Source organism: Haplochromis burtoni, unplaced genomic scaffold, assembly GCF_018398535.1.
Source record: "Haplochromis burtoni strain Fernald_Lab_line unplaced genomic scaffold, NCSU_Asbu1 Contig_151, whole genome shotgun sequence".
NCBI classification, from domain to species: Eukaryota; Metazoa; Chordata; class Actinopteri; order Cichliformes; family Cichlidae; genus Haplochromis; species Haplochromis burtoni.
Window position 1 is genome coordinate 140985 of NW_024582512.1, and position 25721 is coordinate 166705.

Genomic DNA, 25721 nt, shown 5'->3' on the forward strand with positions numbered 1-25721 from the left:
TGTCAAATCATGTGCCAAAAAAAGGCAAAGAATAAATGAGCCTCAGCAGTACATAAGAGAATAAGAAAATTAACACAATGGGAACAATAAGTCCTTCCTAATTTTTATATACTATATTTAGAGTCCCATTATGCAGCACATTTCAAAACCTGCATATTTTTTATATTATATTAATAACAATGTATTTTCTTTTTTAAGCTATCTATAATCTTTCCATTCTTAAACTGTTCTTGTCTAATTCACTGAGTTTTAACAAGTCTAAATAAAATATAAATCCTCTGCATGTGTTTCCCTCCCTTTCAGTGGGCTCCAGTACAATCCTGGAATGCTGTCCTGCTTGTGTAATGAATTCCCACCCAACATCCAGTCCAAAAGCTATCAATATGTTGGCACAAGGATCCGTTGCTCAGATTCCACTCATGCCATTCATTTTAACGGAACTACAGCATGGCTAATGCATTATTTTGCAAGAGCTCTTTTTGAGCAGGCACTCTTTTCCAACTATTTACCTAGCAAGTGCAGGAACACAGAAAATGCTTACAGGCAACACTAGAGATAATAGAAAGGGAAAAGGTGGGTGACAAAAAAGAAGGTCAGAGGGGAAAAGAGGAAGGCAGGGAAGGGCAAGGTTAACATCTTGTCACCACCTGAGACCAAGTTTGCTGCCCTGCAGGTCCTTGCCTTTATATAAGAACAGCAGACAGAGTTGTGGTCAAAAAATAATAAATAAAATTACATAAGATAATGCACTGCTCTCAGTGCACAAGAAGGGTAGTCATGTACAAATAAGGCCACTTAAAAATGCCACCCCCACCCAGCTAATAGGTTCTAGGAGTACCCCCCACCCCCTTCTCCTGGGGTGCATCTGCTTTCCAGTATTCCTGTGTTCGTTTATCTCAGAAGTCAGAGGTGGGAGTGATATCACTCCCAAGTTGAGCATATTCCAGCCGTAAAGTCGATAAAAGCAAGGCGAAAATTGGATTTCTTTTGCTCCTTATCAAGTTAGAGACATTCATGCATGACTAGCAATAGAGCACAGTGCTTATTTTTTTGCACCACTGCAGCATGCTGACAGACAGAGCCTGTGTGTGGTTTATTTAGCCAGTGACAGATAGACAACAAAGGCAGCACAGACTACAAGTTTTACAGTTTTACTATCGTTTACATGAGCAGCCGCCATATTGGATTGTTAAGCATTGCTAAGTCAGGACTGGTGGGACTGCTCTGACTTTTCAAGTTGGAAGTCAAACTTGAGGGGGCTTTCCAGTTAAGAATTCCATCTGGAAACTCTGAAATACTGACTTCCAAGTTCAATTGCAATTTTTTGGTACAAACCTTTTGTTATTTCTTGCTGAACCCCTCATTTCTTTATATTTTGCTTTCAAGGAGCCAGACTTTCTTCTAATTTTCTTTGAAGGTGGTGTTGAGCACAAGTTCTCAAGGCTTTTTTAAGGACTTTCAAAGTTTTGTTTGGACAATGGCTATTTTTTCCACTAGTTTTCAGACTAGTACTTGTACCTGATCATTTTACCATGATTTCTTTTTGTGGGGCTCAGGGGGTAGAGCAGGTTGTCGGAAGGTCTGTGGTTCACTTCCCGGTTCCTGTAGTGTGCATTAACCCCAAAACTCAAGTTTGATCAGAATGATTGTGCGTGTGTGACGCTAGACAAGACACAAGTCACCCCTGAAGCTTCCACACAAGCTCACACAGATGGACTACCACAAACACATCATGGTGCTCTGACAACCTGAAACTTAAATGCAAGCTGAATATATGTATATCAGAGCAGATGTCCAGATCTACACACTAGCAGAAGTCCTAAAAACTCAAATAAAAAGCTCGCAAATCAAACAGTCTATGTCGTTTAATATAATACATTTCTGGCTCTATATAGGCACAAAACGTAATCATGTTTTCCTCGTCTTAATGTTTTTGATCTTTTCAGTCATTTTTGAAAACAACACAGCTAATATCTTAAAGGATTATTCCCTTTTCAAAATGACTGATATGTAGTTACAGGCTCTAGACACTATGCTTCTCTGTTACTGAAGGCATCTAATGGGGCCATTAACAAACCACTAATTTGTTCTGAAAAAAGATAGGTGTGTACACACACATAACACAGAGTGTTATCATCTTGTGCGATCTACATGGCAACAGTGGTTATTATCACAAGTTTGAAGCACATGAGAGAAAAACTTATGACACAAGGCCACTGCTGGCCTCTGGGATGTACTTTGAGTTGCTAAAATTTAACCAGGACTGAAGCAAAAAAGAAGAAAACAGTAACACATATTGTCTGGAAGTACAAACCAAAACCAAAAAAAAACACATAACATCTATGAACTAAATGTTTCCGATCTGAAGATATAATCTCTTGTATTGCACTATGAAATCTAAAGTGACACCAATGAGAGGACAAAACTGTTAAAAGTTAACAGTCTATCTCAGTAACTGTATAAGAAATCCTCAGAGGGGATATCTCACTGATGAGCCAAAATAATACAGGTGCTTCAGACTGAGTGACTGTGTTTAAGGACTGCTTTTCTAATCACTGAACAACCTGAATTGAAAGTGTTTTCTACTCATCAGTAATATGTTTGCGAGGCATTACCTTTGTAATGAGTGTGCGGTACTCTTCTACCAGGTGGTCATTGTTATGACAGCCTGCCAGGAGCTGCCAAACCTCCCCACGGAGTGCCTCAGGAATGCCGCTCCGCACCAAAGCTGGCAGCTGTCTGGGACGCACTGATAAGTTCATGTGCCTACAATGGGGAAAGAAAAGATCAGTTTACCAAATATATACTAAAATAAAATGATGTTTATTTAATTATAACGTTTTTAATGAGCCATTATCATCCCTATTGATGACTGGCAGAGCCAAGACCAAGATGACAAGTGGGGCTTGATACCACAAGAAAAATGATTTATATGCAATCACACCTCGCCTAATCAATCAATACACTCGACCAAGGACTCAACAATCACTCTTTCAGAATGCAACATATGAGCACCTTTTGTACAGCAAACGCATGACAACGTATTTATCTATTAAATTATTTTTTTAATGTGTTTTATTTTATCCCCATCTTACTTTCAGCAGCAACAAAACAACAGCTAATAAAAAGCAATAGCCCAACAGGAAAAAGCAAGAAAAACACATAAAAACTAATTTCAATGCTTTCTTTCCTTCTTTCCTTTCACTTTTAAATCTTAAGCCTGCTGAGAGTGTTATACCCTGCACGCAGATTTAAATGAACTCAGGGATCTGCAAGCCCATTAGTGTTAAGAGATACAGAGGAGAGGTAGACACGCGCGCACATGCACACGCAAAAAAAGGAGAAGGCAAACTGGAGGTACCTTGGCACTAACTATCGCCTGACTGAAGCAGACAGAAAAATCCCTGAATCCCTGATGATTCTCTCCCCCCCCCCCTTTCTTAATTCATGCCCCCTCTATTTTTCTGGGTTTGTTTTGTTTATTTGTCCCGGGCGTCAGGTTATGCAATACGTGGCATTTCTACCGAGACCAAGATGGGAAACTGCGTACATGTGTGTGCATGCATGTGAGAGTGCATGTGATGTAAGTAATGCCAGGCCTGGTCCTCGGGGCATAAGATTGTAAAGGGCTTTCTGTGATTTGCTTCTCTGTGCCCCATTCAACAATGCCACAATACATACACACAAAAAATCACAGAAGCACACAAAGAAAGCCTAGTGTTATGACTTGCTAGTCTTATGATTCCTTTCTTTATTTAGCCATTGTTATTATTAGCAAAGAGAGATAAACATTAAAAAAAAAGAAAGAATTAATCGCTTTAATGATCATATCATCATTGGGTCCTTCTCTGAAGGTGTTTTAAAAGCCAAATCTAGTACAATAGGATAACATCATCATACTATGTATATACTGTAACAATTTAAAGTATATTTCAGCGTTGCACTGAAAAACAAACAACAACAGACAGGGACAAAGACAGCTGAATATTAGAGCTTGTTTGCGTGTTAATTTACAGCTAATTAAAGCTCGTGCAGTTTCTATTCTGCTCATCACAAGCTTTTGATTAAAAACTAATTCCACACTGGAAGAAGGAAATCATCTTAATAAGCTGCTTATCAACAACTGCTACCCGCTGTTCTTTCCTTCACATGGATTACACTGCATCTGTGTACAATGACTTCAATGGCAACGGAAGTGGAGCACGAAGAGGAAAACACCTTACCACTTGGATAACAAATCTCCCCACGTCTCCAGGATCTTCTCTGCACACTCCTTTGAAACATCACCGGAACCGCTAAGTAAGGGCTCGTCATTATCTGTGAAGAGGGGCGGGGGGGCAATCAATTTTTTTCAAAGCAACAATCCATGACCATACCTTCTTAAACATTTAACTCTGTCAACAGTTAATCTTTACTCCTGCATGTACAAATGAAATCATATAAAAACAAACAGCAAAAATTGGATATTTGTTTAAACCCTACTTTGATGTTACTATGCAGCAACTGAGAAATGGGATGTGCTCATTTTAAACTTAATTTCAGTAAGACTGTTCATAAAAAAATAAATAAAAAAATAAATGGGGATGCATGCATTTTACCACTCGTTGCATCATCTCTTCTTTTAAAAGGCAGTTTGATGAACAATGCATAATGTTCCCCATTCTTACTAAGTGTATGACTTCAGTGGCTCAACACTTCAGAGCCTCCTTTTTCAACTTTTCTTTGAGTAATGATGTCAAAAAAGGTTTCACTGTGTGACAGATCTGGACTGCATGCAGATCAGTTTATCACCAGATGGGAGCACATGTTACTCCAAACCTGTACGTTTAGTTCAACATTAATGGTACCATAACAGAGGCTACCCTTAGTACTGTGTACTAATAACAAGGCAAAAGATCCCTCTCCTCTTTAGTTTGGAGGAAAATGTGTCCACAACTGCCAAGAAGTATTTCAAATTTTGACATGATAGACAATTTTTCACTTTGCAAAACTGCATATTGCAGTAAACAAGGCCCAAAGAAAGCAGCAGCAGTATTTTAACTAAGATGTTACTTTTAAAATATTTTTGCAACATGTAGCTGGTATAAAGATCAAAAAAAGGATAAATTGAAAAATGTAACAGTGCTAAGTTGTGTTAATGAGCTTTTTCAAGGTTGCACCAAAACGTGTATAGCTTCTAAACAAAAAGCACTTTGTTTAAAAGGGTAAATGTTACAATTATATCTCCTTCGCAATCACTCAAAGCCTATTTCAAGGGGCCACACCTTTGCTGTTTTGGTACAATAGGACTAGTAATAGGAATCACTCACTATGTATTAACAGACCTCTCTGCATTGAATCATATCTGTTATTAACCTCTGTCTCTCTTCCACAGCATGTCTTTTATCCTGTCTTCCTTCTCTCACCCCAACCGGTCGCAGCAGATGGCCCCGCCCCTCCCTGAGCCTGGTTCTGCCGGAGGTTTCTTCCTGTTAAAAGGGAGTTTTTCCTTCCCACTGTCGCCAAAGTGCTTGCTCATAGGGGGTCATATGATTGTTGGGTTTTTCTCTGTATCTATGAAGCGCCTTGAGGCGACTTTTGTTGTGATTTGGCGCTATATAAATAAAATTGAATTGAATTGAATTGAATTGAATGATCTCCCAAAGACCTTAGACAAGAATCAACTATGGCTGTCTTTAAATTTAAGCTGAAGACACAAAATTCTTGTCAAACCTTTGGAAACTGCTAACTAACCTCTGGCAGGGATGAGTACCAGTATGGCACCAGTTCTGACATAAACGGTAGTAACCAGACCGAAAAGTAGCGCACATGTCGGTGCTTTATTTTCCTGAGATGTCATACACTTTGGATTCTAGCCAATCATTTTACCTTCCCAAGGATAGTAGGCGGGCCCAGGTATGTACGTTCTTTTAGAGCAGAGCTACAGATTAAAAATGCCCAAGGCGAAGCGGTCAAAAGCGGGGGGTTTTTTTAAAGCAGAGAAATGCACTGTATTTGATAGCTTTCTGCAAGACCTCACATCGAGCACATCTACTGCGGGTGTGGTGCCTGTTATCGGACCCGGAGTTAGCAACATCCCCCAAAAACACGAAGAGGAGAGTCCTGGCCCCTAGCCCTGCCAGTGTAGCAGAAATGATGACGGATGATGATGCAGCAGCAGCCGTTCTTCTCTGCGTGAGTAGCTTAATATTGTTCGTGTGTAATTTACGTTGAGTAGGCTAACCACGTTATTACATTAATGCATGTAAGGTGAACTAGCAAACACCTCGTAGTTACATGCGGCTGTCTTCCTGTTTGATGGCAGATACTCCCTTCACCCTGGCCAAAAAGGCTAAAATGACCAAAGAAAAAGTGGAAAACAGCTAAACATGAGAGGTGTTTGGCCAAAGTCTGTGTTCTCCATTCTTTAAGCACCGGTTTGAGCACCGTTTAAGCACCAGCACCGTTTCAAAAGTACTGGTTTGGCACCGGTATCGGATAAAACCTAAACGATACCCATCCCTAATCTCTGGACATTTGGTTGAAACATGGGTTGTTGCTGTGTTGTTTTATGTAAGTTTGAGGAACCCCTCTTTTAGCTATTTTTGAATTGTAAACCAGTACCTTCCTCTTCATCGTCCTCGGGTGGGGAAGGGACCATCCCGCCAGGCCCAGTTGGCAGGATACTGGGACTGGCTGTGGTCTTCCTTTTTTCTCTCTCGGTTTCACTTTCCAAACTCACCACCTCATACAGTGTGTCAGAGGCAGGGCTCTTACGCTCTTTACGCTCCATCTGAAAAGAGAAGATGTGTTTGACCACAGGAAAAAGTCCTAAGGTTTACCTTTCCCTTAAATCCAAACGTTTGACTCTAACAACTATCATTAACAAATTAAAACTTTCACAAAAAGTTTTCAAGGGCGTATGTGTGAGTTTTCAACATGGAGTAAAAATGTGAGGATATCATCCCCTGAATAGCTGATAAAACATTTGTTACTTCTTTTCTTTGTTCATATACCACTTAGTAAAAGGCACAAAATATTGCATTCTACCACTGCAGGTCACAGCTAATATCTGGTCACAGAGACCATCGGCTGAATTAATTTAAATGCAGATTGCTTCATGATTTGACAAACCTGTCGCAGTTTAAGGTAGAAAGTCTCGGTGTAGCTGCGCTTGCTGAAGGGCCAGAACAGCCTGTCGTTTGGGGAGCACACTCTGACCCTCGTCTCCAGAAGAAAACGAACGGGCTCTTCCACCTCTGTAATCACCAGGTCCACTGCTGTTGTCATGTACATGAATTTATCTGAAGGGGGGGAAAAAAGACAGAAGTTACAATATTATCTGTACTTACTGACCGAATTTTCCATCTACAAGTAATTAATATATTAAAAACAACTGTTATCGTTATCATTCCTTTTTACAATGTCCATTTATTATATCCTTTATTTCTCTACAGCTTGGCTTGGACAAAGTTCGGTTAATAACCACCACACTCAAATACTTCTGTCACATACTGCCGTGAAATATGAGTGAATAACCAGCCAGCAAGCCAATAAACTAAGGAAATAAACACTAATGAAAACTATTTATGTCTTATATAAATCTTAAATTGATTCTTGGCTCCTACCTTTAGGCGTTTCCTCATTCACAGCCTGGAACTGAGGCGTGTTGGGGTTCCAACTTCCTGTGATGATGTAAGACTTCCCGTCTGAGCTCTTTCCCATTGACTCCTGAGGAGGTACAAGTCTCAAGAAGTTAGCAAACACAGAACAACAAACGCATAGATACACATGGAAAAGTGAAAAAGGGGCCCACCAGGTCTAGCAAGTGCATGTCACTGTTCTTCACATTTTTCCCAGGGCTGAGCAGGAGTCCAAAACACCTAAGGAAAGCACATATAGAGAAAGAAAAATGTGCTAGGAATATGATTACATAAGGGGGAAAGAAACGCGAGGCATACGACTATGAATCTCTCTCAAAAAAATAAATAAATAAAAATCGTTAAAAAAAAAAAAAAAAGGTCACACATGTTACCAATAATAGCTTCCTGAAATGATCCTCTAACACAGACCAGAGCACGGAGAACGTTAAACACTCCACTAAAATCGTCACCTTCCCTAGGTTCACAAATCAAGAACAAATCATGGCGAGGATGAAAGTCTGCAAAAAAGGTAAAGAAATGTTTAAATTTCCACTGATTTATTAAAGTGTGGAAAATGAGACTAACCTCGATCACCACCTAACAACGGTTCTTGACATGGACTGACATACGGATGTGAAGGTGTTTATTACAGAGTGACTTACTCCTTAAGAATGTCTGGTCAACTTTATGGACATTTATGGCCGTTTACATGAACTTAGATTGTTTCCACATTCTTTTATCAAGTTAAGAGCCACCTCGTGTGGTTTTTTTCTCCTCTTTTCTTTCTTCTTTCTTTTTTTAAAATAACTCATCTGAAACCACTCCACTTCTCTCAGTTAATTAGAAACAACTTAAAAAGAACACTGAACAAAAAGACCTTCAATGCCTCTGAGCACGACCATCATTTATGAGAAATTTAGACATATTTGATCACTGCATGAAACTAAAATTCACAAAAACACTTAATCATGAGGACTCCAGGGCACTGCTTAGTAAAATGCTGACCTATATTCTGAAGATGTGTGTGCATGAGAGTATAAGTGTTTTAACTCTTTATCTTACCTCTCAATAGCCAGTTCTTTATTTGAGGTTTGCTGAACATAGATGACAATTTTCTTGTCCAGTCCTGCACGCAGCTTGAAGCTTTGCTTGTCCTTGTCTTTTGCCACAGCGCTGGATGTGGAAAAAGAAGAAATATTTTTACAGTCTAATTAGAGTGTCTACATGCTGGAATTTTTCACTTTTCATCCCGACCAACCCCCCCCCCCTAAAAAAAACCCAAAAAAAACAGAAGCCCCACTATCATCAATTTATATTGTAAATCTGCTGTATGACTTCAGATTGATGGGATTATTTACACTGTAGAGAAGGAAAAACTATTTCAAAATGTGAAATGTTATTGTTACAGAATATATGTCAACATTTAAAGTGTCGTCAGAGGCTTGCTAATTTAATTTTATCAAAGAAAAAACAAAAGCAGGCCATGAGTTCCTGCATGTAGAAGCCGCTTGCTTGGAAGTTGGAACACTAAAAATAACCCAATGCTAATAAGGAGGAAATACGAGTCGGCTAAAAATATCCACGGGCATATTTTTGTTTGTTTTATTTTGTTTTCCAAATAACCTGACCCTTTGGGCTGCTTGTCATCACATAGAAGTAAGTCGGGACTATGGGAAAATAAAATAAAAACAACCTGTGAAGAAGGATTGATGAAAAAAAAACACAGGAACTTTCTGTTGTTATATCTTGTGGTAAAAAGTGTGTTTGATTGGTTAACATCAGAGACCAAAGAATACTTTTTTTCTTTTTTTTTTAAAATAAATCAGTGCAAAGTTCCTTTCATCATTTTTACCCAAACCAATTAGGGGATGCTTCCCCTCATGGGCAGCACCCATCCCAGAAAGGTTTGGGACTTTAGTAGTAAAAAACAACAACAACAAAAAAAAGTTGATTCTTAAAATTAAGGATGTATGCTCCCGTATTTATATGTGTAATATGTTGATTAAAACATTTTACACTCCAATAGACAGCTAAAATTGCACTTTTGAATTCAATGATGGATCAAAAATTAGAATGCATGATGAGTGAATGTGACTCCCACCTGAAAGTACCCTTGCCATCGTCCTCCCTAATCTCCAGGCTGACAGTAAATGTAAACAAGTCACTGTCAGGGGTGAGAGGGGGAGCCTGCTGAGACGACAGAACTGCCCTCTTAGCTGACCGCCGAAAGGCTGTGGCAAAGCTGTACAGTATCCTACTAACCTGCAGGAGCAAAGTAAATGCGCACAATGAATATCTATCCCAAAAGACAATATAAATTTAAAGGTCTTCTAACACAGACATATAATTTAGAGTGTCAAAGAAAAAACACAGGCAAACTCAACAAAATATCGTATAAACACAAGATAACAGTTGCAAAGTAAAAAAACTGAAAGTGTTAAAGAGGAAGAATACTAACAAGCTAAAGCTTTCCAGCCAAATGATTTATGTTTCCTGTGCTGTAACCATAGACAAGGATAGTTCAAGTGGTGGAAGTGGAATTTGTCTGGTCATATTTATGAGGAACAGAAGAGACCTTCAGCAGATTAACCATTTTGAATTGTATTTAATTTTGAACCTTGAATGTGGGGGTGTTGTTCCTGTGTAGCATAAAGCAAGCTGTACCAGAGGTTTGCCAAGTCTCAAGAGGAGCAAGAGCTAGAGACAGAGCTCGAGTCTGCCAAGTGTGAAAACACAAGGTGGTAATAATTTATTTACATCGTCTCCACTGAGGGGACTTTAAATGCACAGGTTTCACAGCGAGCAAAGTTTTTTTTTTCTGTCCACTTACTACTAAAGAGACATATGTGGCTGATAATAAACAGAGCTATCCCCCCAACTAGAGGACCACTGCAGAGTGGTTTTGGATCATTTCTAATTCTGGTAAACAGCACCGCTCATGGGGGGTCAGTGACTAGAGGGGTGGGGTGGGGGAAAGTGCGGTTATCAATAAATAACAATGCTCTTCGGCTCTTTCACGAGACCAGAGTACAAAGCAGCTTCTAACCTCTGCTACAGAAAGTCTTTGTTTTATCTCTGGTACAGTACAGGGATGTTAGGAGATCGCAGGAGGTCTATTTATTGAGAAACAACACTGGACAGGATGTAAGAGATGGGGGATGAGTAGAGCTAGATGGGGGAGGGAATTACCCCCTGTATTGGTACATGTAATACAATGGGACTGTTGTTCTGTGCTGCTTAAAACTGATCAGCTGTCAACATCTTCATTTTTCACGAAGGAACTCTCTGTAGGCAGTTGTACGCCAGAACTAATCGGGGCAGGCAGAACTTAGTTTGATACAGAGTGCTTTTCAAATAGCCCCACACAAGCCAAAATAGCATTAAGGTCTTATCAACTAATACCAGGTTTTCTCTGCAAAAGAGGCTGTCAAAAACAAAAGGGCAACTATTTCATCCTTTACTCCCAACAACTGGAGTTTCATTCAAAGAGTCCGTCCCTGATCTCAACTCAAACTTGTGAAATCGATTACATAAGAAGTTTGGATTTGATCCTTATCTAAAAAATGCAGCCTTTAAGGATCTGGTGCGTGTTAAATGTCTTGTTACACTGTTTTTATTTCCACCCGGGATGTTTTTTCACACTTGCCAGCTTTTTCTTTCTTCATGTACTTTCCGTGCACACGAAGCTTTGAGACATTCTTAAATGATGTCACGGTAAAAATCAGCTTCAGCTGCCAATTTGTGTTTCACTTGCATCAGCTTCTTAGGATCCTAGAATACTTCTGTAAAACCCATCTACTGGAGCTGAACTGATGTGAATTACATAGAAATAGATACACATCTCTGGATGAGAGAGGCAAGTTTTTGTCAACGTCCCCCCCCCCCAAAAAAAAACAACAAAAAACAAAAAAAGAGGCGTGGGTTTGAGTGTCAGGAGGCCTCTGCATCACCATTACAAACTAGCCTCTGGGTCATAATGGGAGGTCCGATACAAAAGTAGGCTGAATAGAATTGAGGAGTTATTTTTCTTTATATATGAACAAAGATGGTTTTGGTAGTTTTCAGCAAATTAATTGAAAGACTTGCTAGGGCCCTGGACAATGATGAATGCAAATTTAACCATGAAAAAATGTATTTATCCAAATGCAAGAGCCATTTCACCATAATACATATGGTTAGTTTAAAAGACCTCGGTCAGAAAACAGAGTTGTTAAACATGTCTTAAGAGTTGTTTACTGTGAAGTTGAAGCTGATGTGATGCATATGACAAGAGCAGCTTTCTCCCCAAACGAACGGGTAACCAATGGGCTGACTCACTACAGTCTAATAATCTGAAAGGGAGGCCCAAAAAAGCAGGAGATGCTGTGGACTGGTTTGTTGCTATGGCACTTGAAGGAAGAGAAGGGTGGGTGCAAGATGAAGAGTGCAAAGAAGAGAACAGAGATGTCCAGAATATTTTTTAATTTGAGTGAGAGTATTTGCATCAGTGTTTTAGTGAGTATGTGTATTACAGATGGGAGTCTCGGAAACTGGCTAACAGGATGAAGTGTCTGGGGGCTCACTGTGACACTGAAGGAGACGGCTTTCATGATGAAGAAATCAGGTCACTGAACACTGAAAGCAGAGCTTTAACCCAGTTTCATGAGCGGGTACCTTCTTCTCTTCCTTTACATTTCTGCTGAACCTACTGCATACACAGCATTACAATAATCGGCAGATACACCAATCATCTCATTACAGGCTAGGAAATTGTTTTGGGACATTTATGTGAATGTTAATTTAACACACATCACCAACCTAAGCCATGCTGCCTAAGAGCTGTGTCCTACCCCAGACTTCCTTCTTGAATTATCGCAATCATAAAAGGTTCAGAAAACTTGACTTTGACTGAATCCACAAACTCTCCACTGATTGAGTGCCCGTGGCCCACAAGACCCAAAGAAACCAACACCGGCGTCCTAATGCCACATCAGGTCACCCCCAGAGCTGCCGTGTCCACAACTCAAGTGTGTGCACATGTATTTGTACTTGAGGGGTGCAATAGTGTCAAAAGAAGAGACGGCAGTGCCATATATAAAATCAAGAAGCTTTCACTCCCCCTTTTGTTCACTAACTGAATAGCAACTACATTGCTTGCAAACTTTTTGGGGTTGGCTACTCTAGTTGTTGTTGTGACCTTAGCTTGGAAAAGAGTGCCTTATATACCACATAGTGGTATTAAGTTAGACAAAGACAGTTGCATAATCAGTGAATGCTTACCGCCTCTTGGATTTGGCAGCGAAAAACATGGATCCTGAAGATCTCAGCATTGTAGTGGCTCTCAGTGAAGGCAAAGCAGTCACTCTCCGGTGTGGCATCATGGCCTCGTACACAGAACAAAATCTTATAGATCGGATAGTTGGCAATCTCAGTGTTGTTGTGTGGATCCAACAACCTGTTAAAACACCAATAAAATTACTGTTGTTTAAATTCTTAAAAGCAACAAGAGTGTACCAAGTTTGGACATCTGCACTAGAACCAATCCACACAACTGACCGAAAATCTATATTTTCGCCCTACCTGACAGTCCCTTCAGACACGCCTGGCACAGACAGTGTAACATCCAGGGGGAGTTGGCACTGCCCTCTGAGGATACTCATCATACGGAGGGCCTCTACCTCACTCCGGGGGGCATTGACTGAGGCACATCCTAGATATGTCAGCTGGCTGAACACGACGCTGTCCTCATCTGGGATGGGGCTGCCAGGACTACCTTCTGATGATGATTCATCAGCTGCAGTTATGAGAAAAGACAGGCAGTGAAAGAAAGAAAAGGATAATATTATGACATTATTATAATCTTTCAGCTGTACAGTTTCATGCGAGAGGAGGTTAGAAAGAAGGAATGGAAAAGTAAGAGAAGCTTAAGGAAAAAATATAACATCAATTGGCAAAATTCATGAAATTCAAGGAAACCAAGAACAAAATGACAACAGTCCTCATCCTTTAGGAAACAAAACGAATGAGGAAACAGGATGGTTTAAAACATGTGATGTAAAATTGTCGGTATAAATATGATTCAACTTCATCTCATCCTGACTTGCCTCTGTATGACCTCTCATTCAGCTCACTCTCTTGGGCTGTCTGAACAGGAAGCACCATTTCCAGCTTGGGTGGTGGTGGGGGTGCGCTCAGAGGGTCAGTGCCTGGGGCTACAGGTGACGCTGTGGTATAAAGGGCATGATCGCCCCTACCAAGATCATCCATCCTTGCTTCTGACGCAAGGCCAGCGTCAGCCATTGATGGGTCCATGAGGACATCTTCTAGCTCCCTTTGAAGCTGCTGCTCACTTCCATTGCCTACAATCTGATGCACACACATAGGTGCACACACACACACACACACACACACACACACACACACACAGAAATAATCATGCACCCAACCACAAAAAAAGCACAAAAAAAACAAACAATTTAACCAGAATTAAGAGTATTATTATTGAGTTTTGCAGTTTGCAGAAACATGCAGTTGCCTTGCCCATAACAGTGACATGGAAATGTATTTTGAGCGACTGCAGCGTGTTTAAGGTATGAATCACTTGTTTCAGTTTGGCCATTAAAGATGTATCTTAGGTATATTTCAATATTAGTACATTGTATTGAGATCACTTTGGGTGGACGTATCAAGACTTTAGAGTTATGCCAACACTGATTATAAATGAAAGTATCAACTGAAACCTTGAGCTTGGCCAAACAGCACAAAGTGAGGTAAATGCCTGTTCCCTGCCTGCTGCAGCAGCATCCACAAGCTGTATAAGAAAAGGAGATCAGCCGGTAGGGGTCACTGTTGTATTGATCATTTAAGGATAACAAAAATGATGTAAAAATATAGAACATTTTTCCAAACAGATAGAGTAAAACCTAATTTATGTCTTTGGCAGAAAAGAATGAGGTCATTTGTCCATTGCTGCTGGACTTAATTATCTTAATATATTTGCAGGATGGATACTACCACTGCCAATTATCTTAGTGATACAGGACTATTAACATGATAAAAAAAAGAAAAAGCATTCTAAACAAGCGTAAGTGTGCTATCAATTCTATATTGACGTTCACACTTCTGACGTTTTGTAACTGTGTAGCTGTAGAGGGCCTTTACAGGAAGTGCTACAAGCCTGGGCGACTGTTGCATAACTACAGCCTACAGTCTAATTCTAACATCATCAAATCCAAAGTATTAAAGAGCTGAGGCCATCGCTGGACAGACGGCAAAATTACAGAAAGCACAAATACTCACAGACAGAATCACCACTGAATCACATCACAGGAAGAAAAAGGTGAATAATATTCACAAGCAAGAGAGAAGCTGAGGAAAGGAAAGAGAGCGAGAGAAGAGACTGACCTTAAAGCTGACCCCTTCCTCAGAAATCACCTGCATAACAAACAACAAGTTTAGACACTGACTCCTCTGCTGACTGGATGGGCTGACTGGAGGGAGATGTGCACAAGAGTGTGTCGGCAAAAACCAAAACATGATGTCAGGATGACCGCGTGCCAGTGGATGGAGTGATTTCGCCATTACATTGTGAGAACAGAGGATGTGTGTCACGTTCTGCTTTTTAACCATCTGACAGCAGGCAGACGATGGCAAAATACGCAGCGCAAAAACTTGATTTTATTGTCCATAAAAAAAGAGCTGTGATGCTTTTACAGACACTGGTCTTATGAATGAAATATGAAAACTCAAAAGACAGAACACGACAGAAGGTCAAAGCAGAGCAACTTTCTAGCGAATGGATATTGAACATCTATGCTCTGCTGGCGCCATCTTCTGGGAACTTTACAGAATAACTTTTCTTTACAAACAAACAGGTATCGTACATGAGTGACATACAGTAATGAAAATAGTCCGAACGTGTGAGGCCGCTTCTTAAGTCAACTCAATAAAAAGAAACATGATAACAACTAAACTGAGAGACACGTGGACAAAATGCATCCTGTGAAGAGATCGAGCGGAAGAGGCGAAGAGAGGTAATCTGAACCCATTAGGGACACACACAGGATAGTGGCTGGCAGTCACAATTATTTCCTAGAAAGTCTTTATATTGTGAAAAGAGCCACGCCCGCATCACAAAGCACCAATATTTTCCCCAGCAATGGGTCAAAGCAAGGTTATATCACCACAATACCTGGATATCTTTCAAAGTTGAGCAGTGAATTCAACCATAGAAAACAAGCTGTAAGTCAGCCTCGCTATAGCACAATATCATATTACGCATTTAAACACAAGCACCTGACTGACACAGCAGTTGGGAAACGGTCTACCAAAGTTAAATAGCATCCAACTTAATGACACTCAGTGGCAACAATATCTGGCGGTGGATGCATGAATGACATCCTTCATTTACAGCCTAAACAGCACAGGGAAACTTAACCAGACAATTTACCCTCAGTTTATGTGGATGTGCACAAATCACCAAGGGCTTCGTCATTAAAAGTAGCAAATACAAACACCAACTATGACCAACTACGGCAAAAAAGGCAAAGTGAGAATGAGGAAGCAAAACAATAAATGCTGGTTTATGGTTAAGAGTGTGAAATTAACAAACCCTGCTAGATGTTAAAAAAAAAAGAAAAAAAAGATGGTTGTTAGTAATGAAAACAGTATGTTAGCAAAATGAATCTGTATAAACTGTAATTCTTAATTTGCTTTTTTATGAGTTCTAACAAATAAATAAAGATGAATAAACATTGAGATGTTTTGATATATCATGGTCCATCAGATTTAATTAACACACAAGGTAATAATAGTCACACCATTTAGTGTGCTGGACATTCTCGTTTGGTTTCCTACTTTATACTGTACAGTTTATTCTACTTATCTGATCAGGCCATCTTAACTGTTATTATTAATGAGTCTATTCAAAGTAAAAACACCTCTGGAATTTAATGGTCAGGCCATATAAAAAAATCTATCTATTAAAAAATTAGCCTAATCTAAAAAAAAGTTCCCACCTGACCCTCTGTGACCCAGACCCTTATGCAGAACACGTTTCACCAATGTTTCTGCATTTTACATAACCTATGTGTTGTGTTAAAATAGGACTATATTAGCAAATGAATGACCCTCAAGAAATTGCAGCTGGAAGATGAGTGCGAATTCAGATAAAGAAAAAAAGTGTAAATAAAGACAGGACCTCTTATATCACGCACTCACTATGTTTTGATAAAGGTTTCTTCAGTAAAATTAAAAAAGGAAAACAAACACACACACACACCTCGGGTGCCTATGCTTGTTTCTGCTGCTCTATGTCGTAGACATAAATATGGTGCAGTTTTGCTGTTGAAACTACAACATACTCCGTCATCTTGATGCTCAAATGCTGGAAAAAACATGCATTAAAAATTTTTTGAACCCCTCTAACCACTTTGAGACCCTCTAACTTGTAATAAATGTTAGAAATATGAAAGTAAACTTGCAACTACTTATGTAAAATTGTAAATTTATCTTAAAAAAAAAAAAAAAAAAAAAAAAAAAGCTGATTCCTGGGGTGTCAGGTGGAAGGCTTTTCATGGAAGTTTTTTAATGGGAAGACCCTTATGCCATTGTGCCTAAGTGACTATTAGTGCACCTAATCTCCAACAAGTCCCCCTTTTCTACCTTGCACTTCCATCCGTACCTACACCCAGCCAACCTTACCTTCAGTCCTGTCTTTTCGTCATCACTACCATTATTAGTAGAGGAGGGTGTCTCGTCCCCCAGCCGGGACACAAGGACAAAGTCCTCACTGTTGAGAGTGGACACTGAGTCTGAAGACACGCTAATCTTCCCCACCGAGCCCTTGTCATCCATGGCTGCCGCTGTTAAATTCAGCCACGCTGCTCATGAATGGAAGACGGAAGGCGGAAGTGGTGGGAGATGATGAGCAAAATCCCCTAGAAAAAAATAAATAAAAAGAAAGAAGCAGAAAACAGTCATGATGAGATGAGATCCATGAAAAGCATCTTATAGAAAGGCAAGTGGCTCTAAAAATGGTGAAAGTACTTGTGATTCAATTTTAGAGGTCTTTTGAACACCCCAAAGAAAGAGGTCATTACCCAGAGAAAGGCAAAAAAACAAAAGAGCGCAAAACGAAGCTTAGTTCAAGTGAAGGTGATAGACAAGAGAATAAAATGATGAAGCAATGAAACCAGAAAAATCAAAGAAAAAGCATCTGTGGGTCATTTAAAGCAATTTTATATGCTTCAGAAGAATAAAGTAGACTAGTTTGCAAAAACAGCTTGATTTTACATGCATTGCAAAGCTATGGTGATGCGAATGACAGTGAGGAAGTAAGGAAAAAGACAACTTTTTACAACCATCTATTTGACCCATGTTCCGTCTACAAAGTCTCAGCTGTGGTTTCACACTAATGAATCACAAGTTCACAAAAATACATTGAACAATGTAAAAGCACACACTAAATAATCTAACTGCAGTGCATGCACTCCTAAATGCATCCCTGCAACACCAACCAGCCACCACAACTGCAAATAACAACTTTTGACTCTGCTGGTAAATTACGACTGTGGGATGCCACTGTGCACACTAGAATTAGTATTAAGGTAGGGAAATCCAGGCAAAGCTCTATTATTAGTATTGAGGCATGAGGTAACTTCTAAATAAGAGAGGTGGCAGGAAACACCCATAAGCATTTCTGGCCGTTTCCTCTCGCTGCTCCTCCCTTTCCCTTTCCCTCTTTCACTTCTCTTTTTGCCTCATCACTCACCCTGCAATCTATTTTTCTTAGTGTCCACCTTTGCCCTTGCCCTTCTTGCTTTGGGGAAAAAAACCCACCCAAAGCAAGCAGGTTTAACAATGAGAAAGTATCAGGACAAAAGGTCAATCTGGATTATTAGAGATAACACAAACACAGTCACACTGACCCAAAATAAACGTCTATATTAGAGGTTACGTGATTTTGCTGCTGATATCAATGTTATTTTTAGGCTGCAATTTATTATTGACAGCTTAAGGTTTATCCTCTCGGTGTACGTCTCTGGATACTGTGGCTCTCGCTAAATTTTTAAAGGATAAAATACGGTTTCAAAGCAAATGAATTCATTTTCAAAATATAAAATTCAATTTCAATTCAGTGATGATCATTTTCAAACCAATAAATTGAATTTCAAATTAGGCTAATTCATATTCAGTTTGTAAAAGCATTTATTCAAGTTACAATTCAGATTCAATCCGAGCAATTTAACTTATTCAAATTCAGTTTCTGATGGAACAGATTTCTGCCCATACTAGCGTTTCACCTTTATTTGATTTGGAAAAATAATTTGTCGCTCTATTTAAAAAAAAATTCTTCACAATTAAAATTTTCACCATTAGAGAAGAAAATTTTTCACAGCAGTCCCACAGATGTATCATTATGTACAGCACCTATAAAACTGCTCTTATTTATTTTAAACTTTAACTCTCCAATTGATCTTTCAAAGTTAGCTTCAGTAAATACTTCCTCAAAACCATCAACCGTATTCACTTTATTATCTTTATCTTTATTCGCGGGTTATGTACCACAGGCCTTTAATGTGGCAGTAATTAAACCATTACTTAAAAAGCCTCTAGTTGACCCAGCTGTCTTAGCTAATTATAGGATAATCTTCAGTGGTCCTTTTCTTTCAAAAATTCTTGAAAGAGTAGTTGTAAGCAGCTAACTGATCACCTGTAGATGAATGGTTGATTTTAAGAATTTCAGGTTTCAGAGATCATCACAGTACACAAGCAACATTAGTGAAGGACTCGATACTGTAGACCACAATACTTTATTACAGAGATTCGGTATTAAAGATACTGCACTACAGTGGTTTGAGTCATATTCTCACAGTACACAATAATTCAGACTCCATAATTAATAGGGGTGGGGAAAAATACATACTGTGTAGTATGGTGATATTTTGTTTGCTAATAATGTATCGATACAGGGACGGCAGAAATCGATATTTTGTTACAAACCATTTTTTCGTGGACTGGAACAATACTCTGACTTCAGAGCATGTTGATCAGCTCCTTTTTCTGAGCAAGAATCCTGACATTTCTTCACTGTCCAAATGTGTTTAACTTTTTTTTTGGCAGCAATAAACATGACAGTTTACTTATTTTAATTTAAGACATGTTTTATTTTAATTAAGTTTAAAACTTTTTTATTTAATGTAAAATTATATTTTGTTTTAATTTACTTTCAAATTCTTCAGTTGCTGAAGGGGCTGCATAGTTTTCATAAATTGCATTGTTCAGAATAGCTATAATTGTACCAGATGGTTGCATTCAGTTAAGTTGGACTAGACTGTAATACAAACAGTTCAGTTTGTCAACAATAAAACTGACTGAAATGAGAGAAAGACTGAGTGTGAGACTTTGATATTAGATAAAATGAATATTGATAAAGTTTACCTTTATGTACAGAATCTGAATATCGCAAAATATTTTTAAAAATTGCAATAATATCGTATCGTGCGTTAAGTATTGTGATAATATCGTATCGTGAGTTGTATGGTGATTCCCACCTCTAATAATTAACAACAATAGGTTAATTGTATAGGTTAATTATGGAGTTCCACAGGTCTCTGTGCTGGGACCAATACTTTTTAAGAGCTTCTCTTAGGCAGTATCATTCGAAGGAACATTTTCACAGCTATGCAGATGATGTCAGGCATGTGTAAAGGCACGTGTGGCGGAGTGTAGTCGGCAGTGCCGCGGCAGGGAAGGCGGACACACCTGCACGGCATCTCAATCCTGCCTCACCAGCTTAAAATTGGTGTAGGGTCCTGTGTTTGGTTGTTAGTGTGTTCAGCTGCAAGCTGGAAAGCTGCAGCAGTGTGTGTGTGTGACTGTGGACAGCAATCGAGAGTCAATAAAGAATGCTGGAAAGCATGTATGTCTCGTCGGGTCTGCCGTGGTTTGTCACAGTAGTGCCGAAACCCAGGATGGGAGGCATGACGGACCCACAACCAGGCCAGCAAGTGGATGAGCTGGCCCGAATGGTGGCCAAAATGGTGGGCACAGAGTGGGAACAGGTGGTGGCATCACACCGCTTGCAGGAAGAATCTGGCCGCTTGGGCCTGGTCCTGGCCGGCACCGCCGCCACTGCCACCGGCGTTCCCCAACGGTGTTAGTGTGGTCCTGGTTTGGTTGTTGTCAGTGTGTTCAGCTGCGAGCTGGAAAGCTGCAGCTGTGTGTGCGTGTGACTGTGAACAGCAACCGAGAGTCAATAAAAAATGCTGAAAAGCATATGGATGCGTCGCCGGGTCTGCCGTGGTTTGTTACAGAATCTCTTAAGGACAAATGCCTAGATGACCTCTAATATTCTGCCTCAAAACTCGGACAAAACTGAGGTTATTGTACTCGGTCCTAAAAATCTTAGAAACACAGCATCTCAACAGATGCTTACATTGGATGACATTGCCATTGCCTCCAGTAACACTTAGAGGAATCTTGGAATCATGACCAGGATGTGCCTTTCAATGTGAGTATTACATGGATTTGTAGTACTGCTCACATTTGTGCAATATCACTAATTCTAGAAACATCCTGTCTCAAAGTGATGCTGAAATACTAACTGATACATTTATCACTTCTAGGCTGAACTATTGTAATGCATTATTTTCAGGTTGCAAAAATGCTACAACGACAGTACTGACAGGACAAGAAAGAGAGCATGTTTCTCCCATATTATCTTCTTTTTACCCGTTTAATCCAGAACTGAAATTAGAATCTTTCTTCTCCCTTACAAGGTCTTGAGTAATCAGACCCCATGTCCTTAAAGACCTCATAGTATCATATTGTCCCAACAGAGCTCTTGGATCTCAGGCTGCTGGCTTACTTGTGGTTGCTAGAGTTTCTAAAGGCAGAATGGAAGGCAGAACTACCAGTTTGGATTTGGGAGACAGACACTATCTCTACTTTCAAGAGTAGGCTCAAACCTTTCCTTTTTGATAAGCTTATAATTAGGACTGCATCAGGTGACTCTGAACCATCCCTTAGTTATGCTGCAATATGCTTAGACAGCTGTGGGTTTCCCCTGGTGGACTAAGTGTTTATTCTTCATTAAAGTCTTTTTCACTCTCGATATAATTATACACCACTAGTGCATTTATTCATTCATATAGTAAATAATTTTAAACTGGCTTCTCTCGCATGTGTATTTTGCCCCATTTCCCTCTACTTGCCTTTGTTTCTCCTAACCCCCACCTGGTCGGGGCAGACTGCCCTTGTGAGAGTTTGGTTCTGCCACAGGATCCTTCCTGTTAAAAGAGAGATTTTCCTTCCCACTGTTGCCAAGTCTTTGCTCATAAAGAGCCATCTGATTGAGATTTTTTTATGTTATAGGTCTTTACCCTACAATTTAAAAGCACCTTGAGGCCACACCTGTTGTGAATTGGCACTATATAAATTAAAGTGCTCTCTTTATCATTTCAAACCACTCTGAAATTAAAATCTGATTACTCATCTAAATATTCTGGGGTTTTTTTTTTTGGTTCTTATGCTTTTTTCTTTTTAAATTTGTGTTGCAAAACAAGGTACAATTATCAAGTGAGGCTACAACTAGTGTGCCAACTTCCCTGTTGGCAACATCTATTTGGAAAGGCACAAACACAACAACCCGCTGATCTGAGCAGAGTCGGGTAAAATAAGTAATGTGCGACCTGTTGTGGCAATAAAACAAGATCATGTTTAAACTGAATTGTCATATTTTCCTAGTACAGAATTATAAATAACCACATATAAATAGATTTATTTAACATTTGTTATGTTTCATGTGTATGAAAAGCAAAAAAAAAAAATCAGCATGGCCAACTTCTTGGCAACCAGTTGGTAGTTGCAACTACTTGCAATCAGTTGCCAAATATGACAAAGTTAAACACAATCACCAGGCAACCTTTGACCTTTCCTGGTTGCAAGAAGGTTGTCTTATTTCGACTCTAGTCTGAATGAGCTATAACACAATCATAACACAAAGACCATTCAGCTGACAGCCAATTATGCTAACCTTTACTGGATAAATATCATAATTAATGCCAAGGAGTTAGAAACTATGTTTCACCCACTTTGTATGAGGGACTGTGCGCACAAATTACACACACACACACACACACACCTCTATTTACCTTCTCCACCTGTTTCACTTTCTAATCAAAAAAGGTGCTCCCATGCATACCAGTCATAATCTATTCTGGCTTTTCTGAATATTAATGACCAACAAAAATATGCAGTGCTACTTTAACATCCCACACTAGCATAAACACTATAAAGCAAATGGATGAACACACCACAACTTGCTTAGACCCTACCTTACAGGTTAGTTGTGCAACAATAATTTGATACACTGTGTACAATGTAGGTACAAAGTAACACAAATATATCGTTAAAACTAGTATATAATGAGAATATTTAATGATAACTCTCATTCTGCATGGGCGTTGTTACTTATGTTGCAACAGACAACACGGTTGCATGCGTGTCTATGGAATGTGCTTCTTTGGCAGCTTATTTACTCTGCTGATAGCTTTGCTGAGCAGATCATTTTAAAACATTGTCATTGCTGTTATTTCATACATAGTTTGGTGATTTTCTAATCCCAGTATACTTTATAGACACCTCAATAAGACTAATTAACTGTAACTACTAACTGTAGCTATTAATAAGCCAAATCTATACTGGTTTCTGCGATATGACGGTTTACTCTCATTTTGTGCTCTTGGATGTTTGGTCTGGCAACTGTCTTGTTCCATATGAAATAATATTAATTGAAGAGAATATCTGACAAAGTAAAGCAAATACCAGTCCAAAAGAAAACTAAGCATCAGACTCAGTAGCATTCAGACACGGTCCTTTGCATCAATCCCCAGTCTCTTTCATCCCTGCAGGCTTTCAGTCTTGAGGATACTTTGCAGATGTTTACACTACTCTTGGCTCAAAGACAGCTGCTGTCCATTTTTAGCACAGTTGGCTTTTGTGTGTGTGTGTGTGTGTGTGTGTGTGTGTGTGTGTGTGTCTGTGTGTGTGTGTGCGTGTGTGTGTGCGTGTGTGTGTGTGTGCGTGTGTGTGTGTGAGAGAGAGAGAGAAAGAGCAAAAGTGCCTAGCATAATTCGAAAGTAGTGCATATTAAAGCAAACAGGTAAAATAATATTAAATTACAGTGGCATGAAGAAGTACTTGCCCCTTTCTTGCTTTCTTAGTGTTTTGTTGCATTTAAATGTTTCAGATCTAACAAAATACAGTTTTTAAATGAACCTATGTTTGAATAAATAAATAAACAAAATACATTTTATTTTAACCATTCAGAGGTGGCCTTGCTCGTATGTTCAGAATTACTGTAAAGCTGCATAATCCTAAAGCACTTGAGCTTCAGGGGATAAACTGATGGCCAGACATTCTCCTTCAGGATTTTCTGGTAAAGAGCAGCATTCATGGATCCATTAATTATGCCAAGTCACCCAGGCCCTGAAGCAACACAGCAGCCCCAGACCATCACACTTCGACTACCATGTTTGCTGATATGATGTTCCTTTTATGAAATGCTGTATTAGTTTGTTACAAGTTGCAGTGGGATTCAAATCTTCCAAAAAAGTCCAACTTTTGACTGTCAATCCACAGAAATTTCCCCAAAAGTCTTGGGGATCATTATGGTGAGGCAAAGGTGAGATTTGTGTTGTTTTTTGGACACCTAAGAACACTCAGATGTCAATGACTGAGAGCATTCTATGAGCCTACCTTACATTGTCAAACAGGTTCTATTTAACTGATCCAGCAGGTCTGGTAGCAACCAGGGCTGAAAGATTTGAGAAAGGGCCAGAAAGGTTTGGGTGGCCGTTTACTCTTATTAAATTAAATTATTATTTTTTTTTAAAATAATTTTTATGGGTTATCTTAGACTAACATTAAACTCTTTTCAATGATCTGAAATATTCAAGTGTTGTAAAAACAGGCAAAACCTAAGAAATCAGGACAGGGACAATTACTTTTTCACATACAGCAACATATTTCATTCTTCCAGATCTTTATTCCTGTTTTAACTGTTTATTTTTTCCAAATTGTTTAACTACTTTTGGAAAGATGGCTAAAATAAACTTTAGGGATAGCTATAGTGCCATCACTCGCTGATTTCTGAAGTCCCATTGTGAAGCGATTTCCCGTTGCTCATCTTAGCATTTTGAAACTGGATGTGAGAAGTGAGAGGTGGATTTATGAAACTGCATGCTCACTGGCTAAACACTTGCCCATTACAAGTCATAAGCTGGATATTATAAGTCATATCCTGAAACCTATTTCTGAAACCAAGCCCACAAACTCGTCAGCACAAGCCCGGAGGCAGTTTTCTCACGTCTTTCAGACCCCAAAGCCATGTCCACCTTTTTTATAATGTCTAATAGTCAGGCCTTCTGCCTGCTGGTCCAGAGAGCATGTTGTTTGCTTTTCTTAAGGTAAATACTAAGACTTGCACTTTGATTTGAGAAAGCCAGGCGAAACTTGATTTTATGCACATACAACAGTCAATACTATATACACCCATACATACATAAAATACATTTTTAAAAATACCCACTTGTGCTGGATGTCACATACCCTACAAAACACACAGACAGCTGTATTATGAACACAAATAGGCACTCACTGAGAAACACGTGCATGCACACACACAAACCTAATACTTTGACTAGCAGGAGGCTCCAAAAGACTTATAATGCTTCCCTTGTCACCCCAGTTTCCTTTCTAGCCTCACCAACAGAGCTCTGCCTGCTCCTGCCAAGATACACTGTTCCTTATCAACCTTTTCACTGCCTTGGTACACTTCCAAGAAGATCGACAATCGCTGCCAGTCAGTCAGGATACTGACCATTAAAATAATCTGGGTTCTAAAATGCCTTAAATTGGAGGTCATTTCCAATACCTTGAGTGTTTTTAGCAAATTTAAACTAATTTGTTCAGTCAACTTTAATTTGACTTTTTATGTCTCATCACTATATGATTCTTTGTTTTGAGTAGCAGGTTGAAGAGAAGAGAAGAGAAGAGAAGAGAAGAGAAGAGAAGAGAAGAGAAGAGAAGAGAAGAGAAGAGAAGAGAAGAGAAGAG

General features: G+C 39.3%; 1 protein-coding gene across 2 annotated transcripts in view; it reads right to left on the bottom strand.

Annotated features, from left to right (window-relative positions):
- LOC102293409 (rab GTPase-activating protein 1) overlaps positions 1-25721 on the bottom strand; it is an 83418-nt gene that overhangs the window by 52328 nt on the left and 5369 nt on the right. The window contains exons 2-14 of one of the 2 annotated variants that reach the window (XM_005931841.3): positions 17304-17539; positions 15006-15035; positions 13706-13967; positions 13182-13395; positions 12882-13056; positions 9724-9884; positions 8685-8795; positions 7796-7862; positions 7608-7710; positions 7114-7283; positions 6604-6772; positions 4224-4317; positions 2616-2766 (exon numbers count right to left, since the gene is read on the bottom strand). In XM_005931841.3, the coding sequence (XP_005931903.1) occupies positions 2616-2766; positions 4224-4317; positions 6604-6772; positions 7114-7283; positions 7608-7710; positions 7796-7862; positions 8685-8795; positions 9724-9884; positions 12882-13056; positions 13182-13395; positions 13706-13967; positions 15006-15035; positions 17304-17456 (1860 nt within the window). In that variant the 5' untranslated portion in view covers positions 17457-17539. The remainder of the gene's footprint in view (positions 1-2615; positions 2767-4223; positions 4318-6603; positions 6773-7113; positions 7284-7607; positions 7711-7795; positions 7863-8684; positions 8796-9723; positions 9885-12881; positions 13057-13181; positions 13396-13705; positions 13968-15005; positions 15036-17303; positions 17540-25721) is intronic. The other variant, XM_005931842.3, reaches the window with a different exon arrangement.